Raw genomic sequence first — 18,122 nt, forward strand, 5'->3', positions numbered from 1 at the left:
TTCTCACAGACAGGGCTGTCGCCAGCATTTCCAGTGGGACATACAGCTAAGGGAACACTGCGCTTATTATCAACATTAACGATGGTGACTTTGGGAATCCCCCAACCTGCCCTCTGGGCGCTGGGGCTGTGCCCACCAGGACAGCACGTCCCAGCCCGGCGTCCCCCCAGGGTGGCACCTGGGGAAAGGGGCACGGGGAGCTCGTTGGGGTGTCCTTAAAAGTGGGGTTTCATGGGTTACACCGTCACGAGGATCATGTCATGCAGCCTGACAAAACACCTCTGTACACGTGCCCGGCGGCGGGGCTCAGACCGGCGTGGTTCGTCTGTTGGCCGGGTTGTTGTGCAAAGACTCCTTAAACTCTTTGGGGATGGAGTTGTGGACCTGTAAAAAACCGTGGTCCCGCTCCGAGTTGAGCAGCGTCCCCATGGTGACCTTGGAGGGATCCCTGGAGAGGGTGAACATGGAGATGTCGGTGGAGGGGATGGTGCCGAAGCCCTTGCTGATGGGCGACATGTCCCGGGAGCGCGGCTCGGTGGAGCGCGAGCTGGACCGCCGGCGGAAGCGGTACCGGTAGGGGGGCAGGCGGGTGAATGCCGATCTCTTCAGCAGCTCCGAGTGGGACCTGGCGCGGATCTGGCGGTGCTTCTCGATGTACATGTGCACGGCGATCACCCCCACCATCTCGGCGATGATGAAGGACAGCGCACCAAAGTAGAAGGACCAGCCGTAGGAGTAGCTCTTCTTGGAGTCGCTCTGCCCCGGGTCCCCCGCGTTGGCTGAGATGTAGACGATGATCCCGATGATGTTGCTGAGACCTGTGGGAGGAGGAGAGGGATGGGACCAGCAGCATCCCTACAGGGTCAGCCCCAGTTCCCAGGGCTGAGACCTGCACGAAGCAAAGTGACTCTGTCTCTCAGTTCCTGACGGAGCCCAAAGACTTTCTTTGGGTTTTGGGCAATTTCTGCACTGCCAGCAGAGCTTCAGGGCTGGGAAGCTGCTAATACATTTCTGTATTTACTTAATGAATCGATTATGTTTTTTTCTGTTGTTTTCTCATCTGCATCAATGGCTTCTTCCAGCCAGGAGAGGGAGAGTAATTTGTCTCTTTGTGGGGAGAAGAAAAACACAGAATAGAGCAGTTCCTTGAGACAAAGACATTGTCGTAAGATAATCAGTGGGAGCGCTGGGGAGCTGTGCGCAGAGAGGAGCAGCCCTGATGGTACTGCTCTGCAGGAAATCTGCAGCAGCCCCTCCACCTGCTGCCCAGCACTGCAGGCTTCACAGGGCTGAGGGCAGATCCTGCACAACCTGCCCTGTGTTGGACTCTCAGTGGCACTGTGTGGGTTTTCCCCCTGCTTCTGGGACAGCTCCACAGCTGAGCCCCCTGTGCTGCTGGCCTTGGGGACCCGAACCTGCCCCCAGCCTCTGTGCTCCCCAGCAAGCCCAGAGCCCATCACCTGCTGAAACGAAGAAGATGCCGGCGCTGAGGATGACGTTGTGTTTGCTCTTGTAGAACTCGCTGGCTGCCACGCACAGCCCCCCAAAGAAGAGCAGGCCCACACTGAGGATGGGGAAGATGCTGGAGGCTCTGACAGCACCTGTGGCGTAAAGACAGGGCACAGGCTGAAGGACCCTAGGTTGGCACACAGGCTGCTGCTATGGCCCTATGGATATCAGATCTCAGGAGTTACTACTTAAAGAGGGGTCATTTCTTTTCACCCTTTCAGAAGTTCAGCCTCCAAACTGACTGCAAAGAGCAATTAATGCAGCAAATCCCTCCCTGCTGCTAAAACAAAGGCACCTAAAATATGCTGAGCCTTGGTTTGGGCTCTCATGCCTCTCTTAGGGCCCATATTAAATGCACAGTAATACAGAGGAGCCCCATTAAAATGCCATTCTGGGGGCTTTAAAATAGACTCTTTTTTTTTGTTTTAACTGTGGGAGGGGGTGGGAGAAGAGCTTAAACGCTCATCTACTAAAATGGCAAACCAACTCCATTAGAGACATTCCTCCTCAAGCGGGTGCACAGCACAGCACTCCCTGCAGAGCTGCAGCACTGCTGGGGGGTCACTGTGCCTGTGGTGCCCACTCAATGTGCCATGCAAACTTTCCAGCCTGACACGGGGTTGTTTGCTGACAAGTTGGGCATTGCACACTTGCATTCCCTGCTCAGTCAGGGTATGCCCTGTGTGCGCTCACTTCCCCCAGCGGCTGTCAGTTTGCACCTTTGTGCCTCACATTTGAACAAAGGGCTCAGAAGGTGCTGGAGGGAATTGGCCTCATCCCAGCACTGGGAGTCCATGCTGAGACCCTGGGGCTCTGGGCAATGTGTGGGGCAGCAGACTCACGGAGGAGGTACTCAGCTGTGTCCTGCTCGTAGTCCGCATCCTCAGGAAAGTGGTCGATCTTCTTGCAGACTCCTCGGAAGGTTCCTGGGGAGACACAAGGTGGGGCCTTGAGATCTACACAGTTGCTGGGAGTGCCTGGGGCAGCTGATCCTCTGCACCTGGTGGCCTCCCAGTTCACACTTGGAAAAAAAAGGCTCTTTTTCTTTTTCTTTTTTTGGTTTTCCCCTCCCCTCCTGCCTCTGAAGCAAAACAAAAGCATTTTGCCTCTAAGTGTCTGCCTGTTTGCTTTGGCTCATTCCTTGCTGTGATTCAGGGCTCAGCTCTCTCCTGTGCCAAAGTGATGTGGTTGTGCCACAGAAGGTAGAAGCCAAGGATGAGCCCACTCCTGCCAGGTGATGCACAGCAGAGTGGCGCAGGAAGCGAGCAAGGGAAGAGAGCCTGCAGGACCCACAGAGCTGCTGTCTCCAAAGTGAGCAGCAAACATTAATGCAGGAGTGTGCACAGGTGTTGATAAATGTTGTTCCTGATGTTATGCATGGGAAAACTGAGGCATGGAGCATGTCTTCTCTGAAATGAAAGCTCAGGATGGGGCAGGAGGGATCCTGCAGCTGTCTCCATTTGGGTTATGGCTCCAGCCTGAAGAGGCCAATGCTCACATGAAGTTTGACCCAGTGCAGGTCCTGGGGACCTCTCTTCTCCCATACAGATGCACCATGTACTCCTGGCCTACCCAAAGCCATCGCAAGTCATGCTGCTTCCTACCGTACCCCATCCCCATCAGATCCAGCTTTGGGCTTGGGGGAGCTGAGCATCATGACAGGCATCAATTAAAGCCTGGCAATGAAGCTCTGGAGGTGGCAAGCTGTCATTGGAGCAGAGACGCAGCATCAGAGGGAGAAGCGCCTGCTCCTGTTGCTTTGGGAACTGCGGGCGCAGGGGAGGCTGAGAATGGGCAGCACCGCTGGGGCAGGCAGCACTGGGCATGGCAAGGACAGCACATGAGGCACAGCCACCTCTTCTTCCTCCTTCCCAGCTCCTGGCTTCCTGCATCTCCTTCACCCTGTGCCCATCAGCCATGCTCTGCCCCACGCACTGCCCACTGTATTTCTCTCCTTCCTTCCCAGCTGTCACTCAGCTTTGGGACCACACCAAACGCCAGCACCCTGACACCAGGTCCCACCATGACATATCCCTACTCTCAACCAGGGATGGGCTAGCTGGTGGAAGAGCCAAGGTTCCAACACAGTTCTGTCTCTCTCAGTGCCTCGACAGCAGTGAAGCTCCAGCCCTGATCTGCCCATGCAGCTCTGCCTTCCCCAGTGCAACCCAACAGTACAGCCCCATCAGGAGCGAAGCACTGAGCAGCAGCAGAACGCACACAGCTGTGCTGCATCGACTCCCCTCCCCAGCTGAAGTTGCAACCTCTCTGCTTCAGTGCTTTCTGACCCACCAAAACACTTCTTTTGCAACAGAGAGTGACTTAAAAAAATAATCAAGAAAAGCAAACAAATAACACACACACAAAAAAGTGACTTTTCCAGTGCTGGCACAGAGCCTTTGCTCAGCTGCAGGACTGAGCACCGGTTCCTGCCTGCTGCCCATGCTTAGGGGCAGCACTTCAGGGCCCTCACACCCCTCAGCCCCAGCTCTGAGCCCCATCCTTTGGGGCATGGCACCGCACGCCCCACGCTGCCGCCCCGCCGCATCTATTTCACGCGCTGACATTTATGTCGGATCCTTTACTCCATTCTGTTCATTAACTGATGACTGTTACCATGGTGAATGTTTAGTCACCTGACACACCAAAAATGTCCCAAACTCCAAACAAATACAACGCTGAGTGCCCCCAACTCCCATCTCTCCTCGGGAGGAGCTGCCCTCATGCCGCTGCTCGCTCCGTGTCCCTTCATTCTGCCCTGCAGGACAGCACTGCGGTGTGACAGAACCCGACCATGGGCTGTGAAAAGCCTCTGTCCACTGACTTGCTCTCATGGCAGCCCTGCCTGTAAGGAACAGCAAACCTGGAAGAGATGAACTCACAGAACACATTTTGCATTCAGCATTTTGGACTGCATTCCCTCCACCCTGTGCTCCAGGCAATTCCTCAGCCCCCTTCGCCCCCCAGACTGCAGCCCCCCACTGCACACAACCCTCATGCTGCCCTCTGCTCCCCCTGCTCCCGGGGCGATGTTTCCTTTCAGCCTTCTGCTGCTGCTGGTTTAGTTCATTTGTATTTCGATGTAGGCACTCTGCGCTGCATTTATCAGAGAATGCAAAGGCAATTAATTGATTTTATCTCAGGTCCGTTTCCCCTCACAGCCCTTTCCCCAGAGAGGGCCACGGGAGGGGGCTGGGAAAAGCACTGTTCTCACAGTGCCAGCAGTGTTAACAGTCAGGGACACAGACCCTCACCTGAGCAGCCAGAAGAGCAAAGAGCTCCGGTTCTGGTTTTAACACCTCATTATTTTTCATCCAGTGGAACAGCTTTCAGAGATCGCTGCAGCTGCTCAGTGTGCAAAGCACAACTTGGGCTTGGGAAGATGAGCTAGCACTGCTCTTCAGTGAGAACAGAGCTCCCACCAGCCTTTCCCTTAGTGGGCTCAGCCCAGTGGAAGCCACAGTCCGGCTGCCAGGTCAGGCCCAGCACTTGGCTCTGCCTGGAGAGTTCAGCTACAGACAGCCCATCCGGCTGAACCTGCATGGCACAGGGACATGGCCGTGGTGCCCTGAGCGCTCTGGCATTCACCACCCACAGGAGAACAGAGCCTGGAGCTCAGCTGCAGCACTCTGTGCTGTGGGCCTGCAGCACACCTCGGAGGTGCTCAGGCACCCAGCTCCCAGCAAGACTTTCCCAGGAAAAAATATATCTCCCAGGAATCCAAACTCCAGAGCTCTCTCTCTCTTTTTTTTTTTTTTTTACCTCCCGCCCACCATCCAGATGCCTGCAGAGTTGGAAGGATTCATTTTCTCCTTCCCTTCCCCAGTTTCACGTGGTGCCACCGGGTTGAGAACTGCCTGCCCGAGTGCTGCACCCTGTGCACTCGATGCAAAGCGATGAGGACACAGCAGGTTTAGGGCTGGTGTTTTCTCATTCTGAAACAGGCTTTGTGGTCCTTCAGACTGCAGCCTGCCACCTTCTCACAAGGCATCTGCTTACACGAACCCTGCTGGCGAGCTGCTGAACTAAGATTAGTGTGTGCAACGGTTGGGAAAAGCCCTGTGCTCCACACTGCTGTGCTGAGATGGGTTCCCTGCAGCTTGGCACACTGCTTCCCCAGCATCACGGCCCTTCTGAGCATCCCTGCTCCCCGCAGTGGCCCGGTGCCAGGTCCCCAGCAGGGCAATGGCATGGGATGTGGCTCCCCCTCCTTCACACCCTCTCCCCCTCTCTGGTGGTGGTTGGTGTCTCAGCTGTCACCTACACAGATATGTATTTTCTGAAGGTTTCTTTTTTTTCTTCTTTTTTTTTTTCCTTACCCTTCAAAAAAAAAAAAAAAAAAAACAAAAAAAAACAGTGGAAAATCCCCAAGTCAAACTAACGGAGTGCAACTGCAAGGAGGTGGCAGAGGCAGCAGCGTGGTTGCGGAGCTGGATGGGCAGATGCTGGCTCAGACAGGAGCTTGAATGTGGGCAACAAAACACAGGGACAGCCCCGTGCCCAGCGATGATCCCACAGCTCAGGGCTGGGCAGTGCCTGGGGGGATCTGGGTGTCCCCTTGGGCACAGCCAGGCTCTGTATCACGGCTGCTGAGAGATGCTGCTGCTGCAGGCAGTGCCAGCGCCCGAGTGTCACAGACTTTATTCCCTCAGCATTGCTAAAAGGGAGAAAAAAAAAAATGAAAAAAAATCTACATTTTGACAGTGACTCATCATCTCCCATTCTGGAATCTGTGGGGTTGCTACAACCTACACAAGGCAGTTCAGAAAAGCAAAACAATTCTGAATAATAGAGGAGGAAAAAAGTTTGAAAAGGATGGATAATTTCTGGCCTCTTTGAGGGCTCAGCTTTGGTGTTCTCACGATAGAAGCAATCAGGTAATGCACCAGAGCTGCCTCCAGGCCACCCCCCAGGTTTCCTTCTTCATCACTGGAGCTCATTAGGGACCAGAGAGGCCCTACAATGACATCTACCCTCCTCCCCCCGGCCCAATCCTGCAGTGGAGTGGGATGAGGACCATGGGTAGGAGCAGGGACATGAAGACTCCTTCTGGCGAGGGAGAGGGTGAATTCAGCCACCTCCCATGAGGCACATGGCAGCCACTACTGGGCTGGGGCAGCTCTGTGGCATTTTGTAGGAGAACATTTCTTGTTTCAACGGCATTGATTTTTATTGTAAAAAGTAATTGACGTTCCTATGATAGCAAAGTGAGGGCTGGAGCAGCCAGAATCCATGTAAATAAGCCACGAGATGGAAAGTAATGAGCTTCGCTGATTGAGTTTATCCTTTCAAATTAATACAACTGTAGGAATTTGAAAAAATCACCAGCTCAGAGATGATGACAGAGAGAGGCAGGCGGGAGCCGGGGCTGAGCGCTCCTGCAGCGCACACACACGCATGGACAGGATCTGAGCCCATGTCCCCCCGTGGGGCTCCTCCCCACCATTTCTGCTGCCTTCTGCCAGCTTTCCACCCAACCTGTTGCAACTCACACCCTTTTCTTCTCTCTTATTTCTGCACAACCTCTGTGTTTCTGGGATGCCTTTTTCTCTCCTTTACTCTTTGCCCTCTGCACGTCCCTGCAGCACAGAGGCTCTGGAGCTGTCTTCAGTGGGAGCCACGAGGTTCAGGGGCACAGGGGCACCGTGTCACAGCCCCAGCCGGAGCTGCCCCCGGCCCCGCAGCCTGTAAGCCTGCAGCAGAGTGGGGAGGAGGAGGCAGGGTGCAGTGGAGCACCACATCAAGGCGGGGAGGGGGGGAGTGTGTCAGAGAGCAAAGGGCAGAGCGGTAATTGCCTGCACATCATGGCTGTGAGCTGGGGTAACACACCAGAGGGCTAGGACCAGCTCATTTATGGGAGTCCATCTGACTCACGCAGCATCTCTGAACCCTACGAGGCGATTCACACGACTAGAATGCTAAAATCGGTGGTAAAACCCATCCAGAGAGGATGAGGTGGGAAAAACAAGTGTCAGGAGTGCACAGACCTCCTAGGGATCCTCCGTGTGAGGATCAGAGGAGTTTAACCAGATGTTTAACCAGAGATAACACAGAGAGGGGGTAGGAGATGCTGCGCTCTGTGCCTGCTGCCTGCACCAAAGGACACATCATAGCAGAGGCTGCTGAAGTGCCTGTTTATAACAAGTAGGAGAGGAGGCTGCGTGACGATGGAAGCGGGAGGTTTCACTCTGCCCGTATTAAAGTGTCCAGCGAATTCCCCAAAACCCTTAAATGCCAATTTCATAGCTCTGAAGCACGGCCCCTCGCTCAGGCAGCACTCCTTTGGGCTCTGCGCCGACAGCTGAAGGGGAATGGATCAAGACATTAAGAAATGCGGCTCAGGTTGTGGCAATCAAGGCTTGATTACACTTCCTATGGGCAAACAGAGCGAAGTTCAGGCGCTATCGTTTATTTGCAGAGTTTTACCGGCCAGTTCACAGGAAAAAAAAAACAGTTATGAGCCCAAGCAGTTAGAACAGACTTAAGTATAAAAACACAGCTGTGAATAGAGGATGACTTAAGAGTGTTTTACCCCCAAATTTCACAACTGAGACACGAGCTTGCATCAATCGGAAAGCCGCCCGGTTAGTATGCAAACAGCCACGAAAACAAAAGCGCACCCAACAAAAGGGAGAGAGGGGATCCGCATTTAAATCAGCTGCTCGGAATTGCGGAGCGCTGAGGGGACATCGAGAAAGAGCACAGAAACCATCACGACGTCGTTCCCCGACGCGGGGCACACGGGCGAGCAGGGACCCGGCGCAGGAGGGCTGTGCAGGAGGGAAGGAGGCACCAAAAGAGCTCCTCCACCTCTTTCTGAGAGGTAAATCGCTCCTCAGAGGAGTCAAGCAGTGCAGAACATCAAGGCTAAAAATATGTAAATCGCCACGGAAAGCACTGCCAGAGCTTCAGCGAGGCCAGGAAGATGCCAAAAGGCAATTTAGAATTTCTGAGCTCGCTGCATGAGGCATTAAAAAGGTCACTATTTCTGAAAGAGGGATCTTTACAAATAAACACATTTGCTCAGGACTCGGTGAGTCATGCTGGAGCGGAGCACAGAGCATTTCCAACCTAATGCTTCTGACAGGCCACGAGCGGGGTGATCTTTTCATGTTTACAGTTCATCGATAGTTTTTACAGCCTCACAGTCAATCTCTGAAGCACATTTAGCCCGGGAGGAGGCTCGGCAGGCTGTTTTCCTTGCAAAAGTGATATTAAATTTCCTTTTTCTTTCTCATGTAGCACTGATTCGAAGCTAAGTACTTCAGCTTCAGATATGGGATTGCCACTCAAACACCCCCTTTTTAAAAAAATTATTATTATACTCCTTCTCACATCCCCCTAACAACAGAAGCATTCCAAGGTTTCAGCTGAAGTGCTGAAAGCAGACATATCCATACAACTCTGTTTGGTGCAGAGGGCTGCAGCCCCAGGGGGGGATGAGCAGTGCTTGGTGAGCAGCACTGCAGCTTCACTCCCTGTTTATTGGGAGCATCCTACAGGCTGAGCTCAATCTCAATCTCCTCACTTACAGTTTGAAACCATTTCCCCTTGTCTTATCCCAACAGATCCTGCTACAGATTCTCCCCTTCTTTCTAACAGCCCTCCTTTAGTTGCTGAAAGGACACTGAAAGGTGGAAGACTTGAGTCTTGATTCTTCCCTTGCCTAAGAGATCTCACACTGAGCAGGCACCCGGGGCACAGCACCCCCTGAATCTCTGTGTGCTGGCAGCAATGATGCAACCACCACTGCTGCATCAGAGCCCGGACAGCTGCCAGAGGTAGGGTTACAGCAGCTGGGTGGCATGGGGTGCTCCGGGCTCCCTGCTCACCTTAAGGCAGTGCTGGCACAGGGGGGCTGTGCAGGCCACGATGACATGGCAAAGGTCCCTTAGCACAAGTGAAAATCAGGAACACTTCAATAACAGTACTGGTAACCTTCGGGGGGCAGGGGGTGCTTCCCCCTTCCTTTACATTTTCAGCATGAACAAAAAGTACAACAGTGGGACAGTTACCAAACAAACTGCAAGAGTGAGCATCCGCCAGGCACGAGCACAAATGTCACCCTCACACGCCTTTTGTTTGCACTGTGCTCAGGCTGAATCACGCACTGCTCCTTCCCGCACCGCCCTGAGCTGCTGCCCCATTCATGCCCCAGTGCTCCGCATGGGACACGAACTGCTCGATGCCAAGTGATGCATGACGCCCTCCCACTGCTGGGCTGCAGCCCCCGCCCCTGCCTGCTGCTTGCCTGCCTGCTCCCTGCCTTGCCCTGCCCACCTGGCGGCCTGACCCCGCTCTCTGTGTGATCAAACACAGCTCCCCATCACCTCACGTGGGGATGGCGGCAGCCCGACAGTGCTGGGTTTTGTCCGCGGGTTGTGGTGTCAGGAGATAAGGAGCACACAGTATCTGAGAACAGCATCATGCAGCATTACCTGCTCAGCAGCCATAATAATTCTTCCTGCTTCTCTGCACGATGACTGCGAACAAACCCTGATATTTTCAAGCCTGTCAAACGCTGTCAGCCAGTGCGCGAGTGAATTCTGCAGGGGTTAGGGAGGCAAGCACAAGCCAGCTGTCATCGCACATATTCCAGCAGGGAGCAAAGCCCTGTTGCAATGACAGTCCATCCCCAGGAGCTCCTTTTGGTGCTGAGCATGGGACAGTGCAGCTCCAGCACAAGCACTGCTGGAAGAACCCTGCAGCTCTACCATTAATGCTCCTGGTGGCCACAGCCAGGTGTGCAGCCCAATGAACATGCAGCAGCCTGGGATATGCACCCGTCAGCCATCAGGGCACCTGGTCACCGCAGCCCTGCAGCATTTGTTCCAATCAGTTCTCCTCACACAACTGCTGCACCACTTCTCCTTCTGCCCCCAGCAGGTCTGCAGCCATCGCCCAGTAATTCTGCTGAGAAAATGTGTAGGCACAGTGTGCCTCTGCTTCAGGAAATGACCATAAGGAGTATTTCTGTACCATCCACCTCTAATACAACCAGTCCAAAGGATGTTGGACAGCATGAAGCATGGAGCATTCCCTACTTTGAACTTCTTTTGAAAAACACTCCTCTATATCAGATAGTGGGTAGGGAACATAATCATCGAATAAGGAGATGCAAAAGCACCTGAGCCACCAAGACTGGGCTCGCCCCATGAGCAGTGCTTGTGAGGCAATGCCAGAACGTCGCCTCTGCAGAACTCCAGTGTGCACAAGCATGGAGCGAGGACAGCAGCTGTCACCCCAGCACTGTCACTCCTTACCACAGCTGGTGTCTTCTAAATCAAAGGAACACCTTGGGATGCTCACTGCTGTGCTCCCTGGAGCGAGCCGTGCCTCATTACAGATGGAGGACTGCACAGTACGATGTGCTCCCCGGGGTGCTCATCCTTCAACAAGCAGCCACAACACCACGTGCAGCACCAGGCAGAGCAGAGCCCCAAGGAGGGAAAGTGGGAACCTGCAGCCCAGCACCAAGCCCCAAGCCAAAATGCAGCCAAGCACAGCTGCAAGGAGTTCTCTTCCATGGGATTTCAGCACAGTTACAGAATTTTGAGAGCAATTTTGATCTTCCTGAAAAAAGATGTCAATGTCTATTTACAAAGTACACCTCGTGTTTATTAAAAATCCATGGTGAGATCCATGTGAATAGTGCCAGAAGCACCGAGCCAGGTGCCCATCACGACTGTGTCACCTCACCTCATCCCAAGCAGTGTGGGCACTGCAGAGGGCTGTGGCTGTGTCAGAGGGACTGCACCCCACTAAGCAGAGCTGAGGGGCTGTGCGTCCCCCTTAGGACCAACACCAGTGAACTCACCCAGACCTGCTTGCAGCTGCAAATTATGAAAGGCAGAAAGCTCGTGGGAAGAGAAGTGATTCACCAGCAGCCATGTAACCCTGCACTGCGCAGCAATGCTGCTCTCCCGCTGCCTGGCCAGTGCACAGACACCGGGCACAGAGACCTGGCACCATCATGGTGGCTGCCCCAGCGCTTGGGCTGGCTGCCTCTGTGAGCCATCACCAGTTATTTACAGCCGTAATGGAGACAGTGACCTTGCATGGAAAAAAACAACACTTTGAGCCTCATTCAGATTCAGCCTTCCACCTCTATTAAACAGGAGCAGCTCTCGAGATGACAGACTCTGCACCACGCCTATGCAGCAATAAAACGCCTGCTCCCGAGCTGCTCACAGCATACATTCACTCCTCACGTGCTGCTCACAGCAATGTAGGAGCTGGCTCCCCACGCTGCCCCAGACGATGGGAGCGGTGTGCTGACAGCTGCTGCGCATCCCACGAGGTGAGTGCTGTGCCCGCTGCTCCACACACCCATCTCAGAGCAGAGCTGGGGCACGAGCAGAGTGGGATCCTCCAATGGCAGCAGGATATGCTGTGGCCCAGCTCTGGCCTAGAAAGGCTCCTATGGCTCTTGGTACAGAAACAGGGGTGTGGAGCAGGCCAGGGGTCTGGCAGTCCGATTGCCATCTCCATTGGAGGAGCATAATGAATGCGTATGCAATATAACCTTCAACAAGATGAAGGGTAGGGGTGCCCAAGTCAGAGGTCTGACCTGAGTCCCATGCTCAGCAGTTTTGCCTAGCCCATCTCTGCCCCCAGCACTAGGCGCAAGCCCTGCCCATCCCCACATACCTTTTTCCTGGGGGCAGGAAGGATGGGGTTAAACCTGCAGAGTGTAAACTGCATCAGGGCATGGGCAACGTGCCCTCCTCACCCTCCCCCATTGCTGCCATTTGAGGTGCCTCTGTATCTAATTCCTGTTGCACTATTGCCTCTCCCTGCATGGGGGCAGAAGCCTTTGCTCCACACACCCCCAGCGCAGATAGTGCAGCCAAGTGGGGTTGTGAGCACCACAGAGAGGTGTTAAATGGCAGCCAGAGTGCTGCTGAGAGCCCATCACAGATGGCATCCAGACAGAAGAACAGGATGAGCGGCTCCTTAAATACCTGCTGATAATGAATAGCACAAAAATGTGCTCCATCATGGCTGATCGCAATCTCACGGACATTTGCTTGGCGCTTTTAAAAATTAAAGATAATAACTTTCTAACAGAAACAATATTGCTGTCACCTTGGGGAAATTCTCTGTTTGGCCTCCCTCAGAGGGCTGTGAGGCTCCAGGAGCTGGTGGCTGGCCAGCAGCAGCTGCTAACTGCCCACGGCCGCCTTCAGTGTGAGCAGCTCTGCTCTGCAGAGTCCAGAGGAGCTGTGGGCACAGCCAGGGGGAGAGGAGAGTGCAGAGCCACCCCTGCAGGTGGAGAACCATGGCAGGAGTTCCCTGCACCCTGCTCGATACTGCTGGAGAGAGGGACTCAAAATTGCAACTAAAAGAGTCCAAAACTGGGACTCCTGCTATTGGAAACAGCAGTTATCACATGCACATGGCTGAACATACGAGCTAACGGGGTAGGTTAAAATAAACCTGCATGGTTGAGTAATACAAGGAGAAATTCTTCAGTTGTGCCGAAAGAAAGGAGCTCCCCACCACTGCTGGGAGACAGCAGTACAGCTGTCAGTCACGAGCAGAAGTGACACCCAACGATTTCTGCACCAGGTATTGCTCTTCTGGGAGACAAGCAGCTCTGTCTCCGCAGGGATCCACAGGGATCAGGGAGGATGCTGAACAGCTGCTCTTAGATGTGCACGTGGAATTGGTGGGGCTGAAGGACTCCATCCCGGTAGCACTGGGAGGACAGGCTAAGGAGTTTTCTGAAGGTCTAAAAGGAATTTTCATTCATCTTGGCAATCTGGTGAGTTTCTGGAGGACAACAGCTGGCTTTATGGTTAATCTGCCCCTACAGATCCCCACAGGCAATGGCTGTGTGGGGGCATGTGGCACCAGTGCTGCGGGAACAACCCCGTGGGGAGCAGAGCTGCACTGCTCCCATGCAGTATGGGCTGGGCTGCAAAGCAGGGCATTAACGTAACGTAGTCAGAGCTCCACAAGCTGTTTGATTTAGCTGTCCTGAAGAAGTAAAAGAGTGGTATTGCGCTTTATTAAGCAGACTGTAGAGATTGTGAATTGCCTTCCAATGAGATGTTTCTATGTGGGACCTGCTGCTGAAACAGCATTGGGCTACAGCTGTGTCTTTGTGGAAAGTATTAACAATAATATGAATTAACTGTGGATAAAAGGTGTAAATGGCAGGGAAAAGTCCAACTGCAATAGTCAGGAATGATGGAGGAGGGTCGGCTGCTGGGAACAGGTGCAGAGGTGGGCTCAGTTACCCACAGTCATTCTGCAGAGGCATGGCCAAGGCTTTGCCTTCGGGAGCTGCAGTTGCCATGCTGGATATGACAGCAAAGAAGTGGTGTGGAGAGGTGGTGAGCAGTCACCAGGGAGGTGCTCTGCAGAAGAAAACTGGTCAGAATTAGAGTGCAAGAGGTAAAGCAGGAACCCCATGAGGTGACATATTGGAGAAGAGACTGAGTTTGTTTATTCCCAGCTGCAATGGGGTTGGGATGTGAGAACAGCAGGGGCAGAGGGGCAGAGATGTGGGAGCGGTGAGTGGGCCCTGGCTGAAGGTGAAGGCAGTTCTGGGAATTGCTTGGGGCAGGCAGGTCCCGGTCCTCCCTCTGCTGCTCACTGACAACATCCAAAAGAGTGATTTTTACTCTTAGCCAAACTCCCCTAAGATGAACAACACCTAAGAAAAGTTCTGAGTTCAGTGGGGAGAAATGGGCTCTGTCATGCATTGTGGCCCTGCTGCTACCATGGGATGTGAGAATTGGTCCAGGCAAGAGGGACACCGTGTCCCCTGCATCCATCCAAGCCCAGGACAAGAAGTCAGCAGGGCACATGGGGCAAAGACACGTCCTGGCAGGACAAATGAAGAAAGCAGGATGGACAGACAGATGGGGCCAGTGGGGCATCAGAGCATTTGCTGAGTAGGCTCTAAGGAGCAGTCAGGGTGCTCCGGAAGCACCAAGCACTTCGTTCCCTGTTCCCAGAGGAGGAAGGGGCAGCCCCGCTTCCAGCACGGCATTCCCCACCCCTGCCATCCTCCCTCCTCTGCCTCCCGATGCCGGGGAGCCGGCCCCAACCTGCAGCGTGCAACTCAGACACTGCAACGTACAGTACGGCAAAGGCTGTGCCAGCACGGCAACGGTGAGCACTGCCCGGGTTCTCGCTGTCGAGGCAGCCGCTAATTTGTGTTTGCCGGCGTGGGTGTCTCACACAGCTCTGCTGCTGCGGCTTCATTCAAGATTTATCCTCTCCTGCCATGGGCTCAGCGCAGCCACGTGACGCAGCTCCCACGCAGGGCTGCGTGCTGCTGCTGTGGGCTCACAGAGCGCTGCGATGCCGCGCACCCGGCGCCGCTTCGGTCCTTTCAATAATCCGCTGCACGCACGCAGGCGGGCGAGGAGCGGAGCAACGCTTAATTCCTCTGTCGCAGCGCACGCTAAACCCCTGTCAGCAGCAGAAATCTCCAGGCCCAGGTGCACCCCAATGCACAGAGCTCTGCTTGGTGCTGCGTGCTCCCAGCACCCCACGGCCAGGTTCACCACGGGGAGAGGTTCACAATATGCAGCAGTCCTTATTCTGTAAGCTAGATGTGATGAATGCACAGAAGCAGCAGAATGATGAGGCCCCGCCAGGAGGAGGGGCTGCCTTGCCCCTCTGCCTCCTTTTCCCCGAGTTCCTCTCCCTAGTGCAGGAATGGCCCTGAGCAGAACATGGCACGTGCTGTTCCTGCACCCAGCACCAACATGTCCCCCAGCACCAGGGCACCTGGGCTCCACATGCTGCCCCAACACAAGGTGGGGTGGGGTGGGGTGGGACCCCCAGTTGGGACCTCTCTACTCAAATCTCAGCTCGGTGTCCCCTGCCCTCCTGTGCCACGCTCAGGGTGAGGACCCGTGATTCAGCGCTGAGCCCTTTCCTGAATGTGCTGTGCCCAAGAGACCAGGGTTGCACCGGCTCCTTCCAAAGCAGTGATTTATGGCAGTGAGGGAAACATAAAACATTCACTGAAGAAAACCACAGCCAGCAAAAATAAGAATTTTAGAAATTACTCATGCTTTCAGTGATCCCATCTCTCACAGCCCTGTCTGCTGCCTCCTCTGCTCCCTCAGCCTGAGAAGGGAGACAGATTATTGTCAATTACTTATTATGGAATTAGAGCATGATCCAAACCCTCCTTGAATCAATAGGAGAGCTTCGACTGCCTACAGTGGGCCTAGGGCCGAGCACAGGAGTACGCAGGGTATTCCTGCAGCCGTGGCTGTGACTCACCGAGAACTTTCTGAGGCAGTGGGTGCAGCTCGGTGCTGTGCTCGCTTGCCCCCATGTCAGCAGATCCTCTCCTGGGGTGGGGGTAGCTCTGCACCCCCAGGGCCGCAGAATGGAGTGCAGCCCATTAGCACGCAGGGCACCAGATGCTGCCGTTCATTTTAAAAGTTAGGGTGATCCCATCGGCCATTTTTTGCTGCACAGGTGCCAGCACCTGGACTCCACTCACGCTCACGTTTGAGCGCTGCCTGTTGGTGCTCACACAAATCTCAGCCAGGAACTTCGGACTGACAGCACCCCCGGAGCAGCGGGCAGAGCTGCGGGACAACAGAGGGTGCTGCCGCTGCAAGGGCAGAGCCGTGAGGGCAGACGGGGGGGGCAGCCTTGGGGCGCGGTCCCCGAGGGACGCAGGGCCGAGCAGCGGCGGGGCAGCAGCAGGACGCCGTGCCGCTCGGCGGCGTAGGGCCGGCCCGGCTGCCGGGGAACGGCCGCGGGCTCAGCGCGTTACCTCGGCGCGAACACGGTGCCCGCAGAGCCCCCGCCGGGAGCGGCTCAGAGATGCGCTCACCGCTCGATTCCCGTTAAAGCAGCCCCAGGGCCCGGAGAGAGAGAAGAACCTGTGGCCGCCCAGCCCCGGCCCCGCCACACGGCGCCGCCGCTCGGGGTACGCACCGCGGCCGCCCGCAGCCGGCACCGCTTCCCGACACGGGGGGAACCCCCCCGGCACCCCGCGTTCCTCGCGCGGGAGCCGCCCGCAAAGTTTCCCCCGCCCGCAGCGCGGCACCGCCGAGCGCATCGTCTCCGGGCGGGGGTCCGGACGTGGGGCGGGGGTCCGGGGCATCCCTGCCCTCCCCCGAGCTTCTTGGGCCGGGCCCCGGCGGGCGGCCGGGGGCGGTCGGTACCTTCCAGGCAGCACGTCCTCCAGAGCCCCGAGTGGGTCATCACCTCCTCGTTCTTGCGGCTCGTGTCGTTGTCGCCGCCGGACTTAGTCCTGCACACGCCGCGCGAGTAGAGCCAGTAGTCGGTGCCCACGGCGATGGTCATCAGGCTGAAGGCTGCGAAAGCTCCCACCGTGGTGATGAGCATCTGGACGCCTCTGTCACACATCCTCATGCTGCTTCATCCTACGGCGGCGGCTCGCAGGGGAAGGGCCGGCGCCGCCGCCCGCCGCCGCTCTCCGCGCCCGGCGCCTCATGCCCCCGCGGCCCGCGCCGAGCCGGGCCCCCGCGGCGGCGCAGCGCGGGGCCGCCGAGCCCCGGGGCTCCCGGCCGGCATGGCCCGAGCGACGGCGGCGCGGAGCGGAGCGGCTCCGCCGTGCGCCCGCGGCGGGGAGCGCGGAGCCTCTCGCGGCGCCTCCCCCGCGCCGCCCGGCCCAAGGCAGCCGCGGGGGGCGGCGGGGGCGGGGGGCAGCGGAGGGCGGGCCGCGAGGGGTGGTGTGCAGGGAGGGGGGCACCGGGAAACCTCCCCCCGCAGGGGACGGAGCCGGGGCGGGTTGGGGGGGCGATGTGTTGGGGCGAAACCCGGGGGGGGGGACTCCTCTGGCCCCGCTTTGCCCCGCCGTCGGGAACCGCTGCCCCCTCCGGGACATCGCTCCGAGCGCCATCCGAACACCTGTGTGCCTGGCGGGGACACTGCAGCAATGCCCCGGGCTCCCCCCGACAGAAGATCCACCTCCCGCATCCAGCACGGCTGCCTGCCCGGGGGAGCCGTGTCCATCACCTGTCCGAGTGCCCGAGCAGAGCAGGGGGCCCGGAAACAGACATTAGACCCGGGGGTGTCTCCCACATCACGCTCCTCATTGTTTGCCTGCAGTAAAACCCTCTCTCTCTCTCTCTCTGTTGTTTCCTCATCTCTCTCAAATATTTTTGCAGCCAGTTGGATGAGCTTATGACTCATGCGACCTTTTGAAGAAGCCCTATAACATATCCACCTCTCCGATTAATAGTCTTTGAGGGGCTTCGTGTGAGACAGGGGAACGCATGCTTTACCCCATAGCGTGTGCTTCCCAGCTCCATTTGTACGCACCTCCGTGTAAATGCTAATTGTTTACTTCCAAAATGCAAACAGAAAACGATGAAGGTTACCAAAAATGAAGTATTGAGAAATTTAAGAAAATTAAGAACCTTCCACAACCCTAGATCACCTCCTTTATGCATACTCATTAAGTGGGGCATTCTAATTATGACATCACGCTATCGTGTGCTGCTGCGATGGCTGTTGATGCACTGCTCTGCCACGGGCCCTGCGCTGTGTTTGCTGCCGTGCTGAGCAGGAAAGCTGCAGTGCAGCTGTGCCTCCCTGCACTTCCACCAGCGGGATAGAATGGTGGACACTGGCCCCTGAAGAGGAGGAAGAGGTGGGCC

At 55.9% G+C, this 18,122-nt stretch overlaps 1 protein-coding gene across 1 annotated transcript; it reads right to left on the reverse strand.

Annotated features, from left to right (window-relative positions):
• Window positions 1-306: 306 nt before the first annotated feature.
• Window positions 307-16,872, reverse strand: CACNG3 (calcium voltage-gated channel auxiliary subunit gamma 3; the record flags this gene model as incomplete). Its single annotated transcript, XM_079542912.1, has 4 exons — window positions 307-818; window positions 1,461-1,601; window positions 2,352-2,435; window positions 16,662-16,872. 4 exons carry the CDS (start codon window positions 16,870-16,872, stop codon window positions 307-309), a joined length of 948 nt encoding a protein of 315 aa, XP_079399038.1.
• Between the last annotated feature and the right edge of the window lie 1,250 nt (window positions 16,873-18,122).

The sequence above is a fragment of the Tetrao urogallus genome (genome assembly GCF_951394365.1).
Source record: "Tetrao urogallus genome assembly, chromosome: 15".
NCBI classification, from domain to species: Eukaryota; Metazoa; Chordata; class Aves; order Galliformes; family Phasianidae; genus Tetrao; species Tetrao urogallus.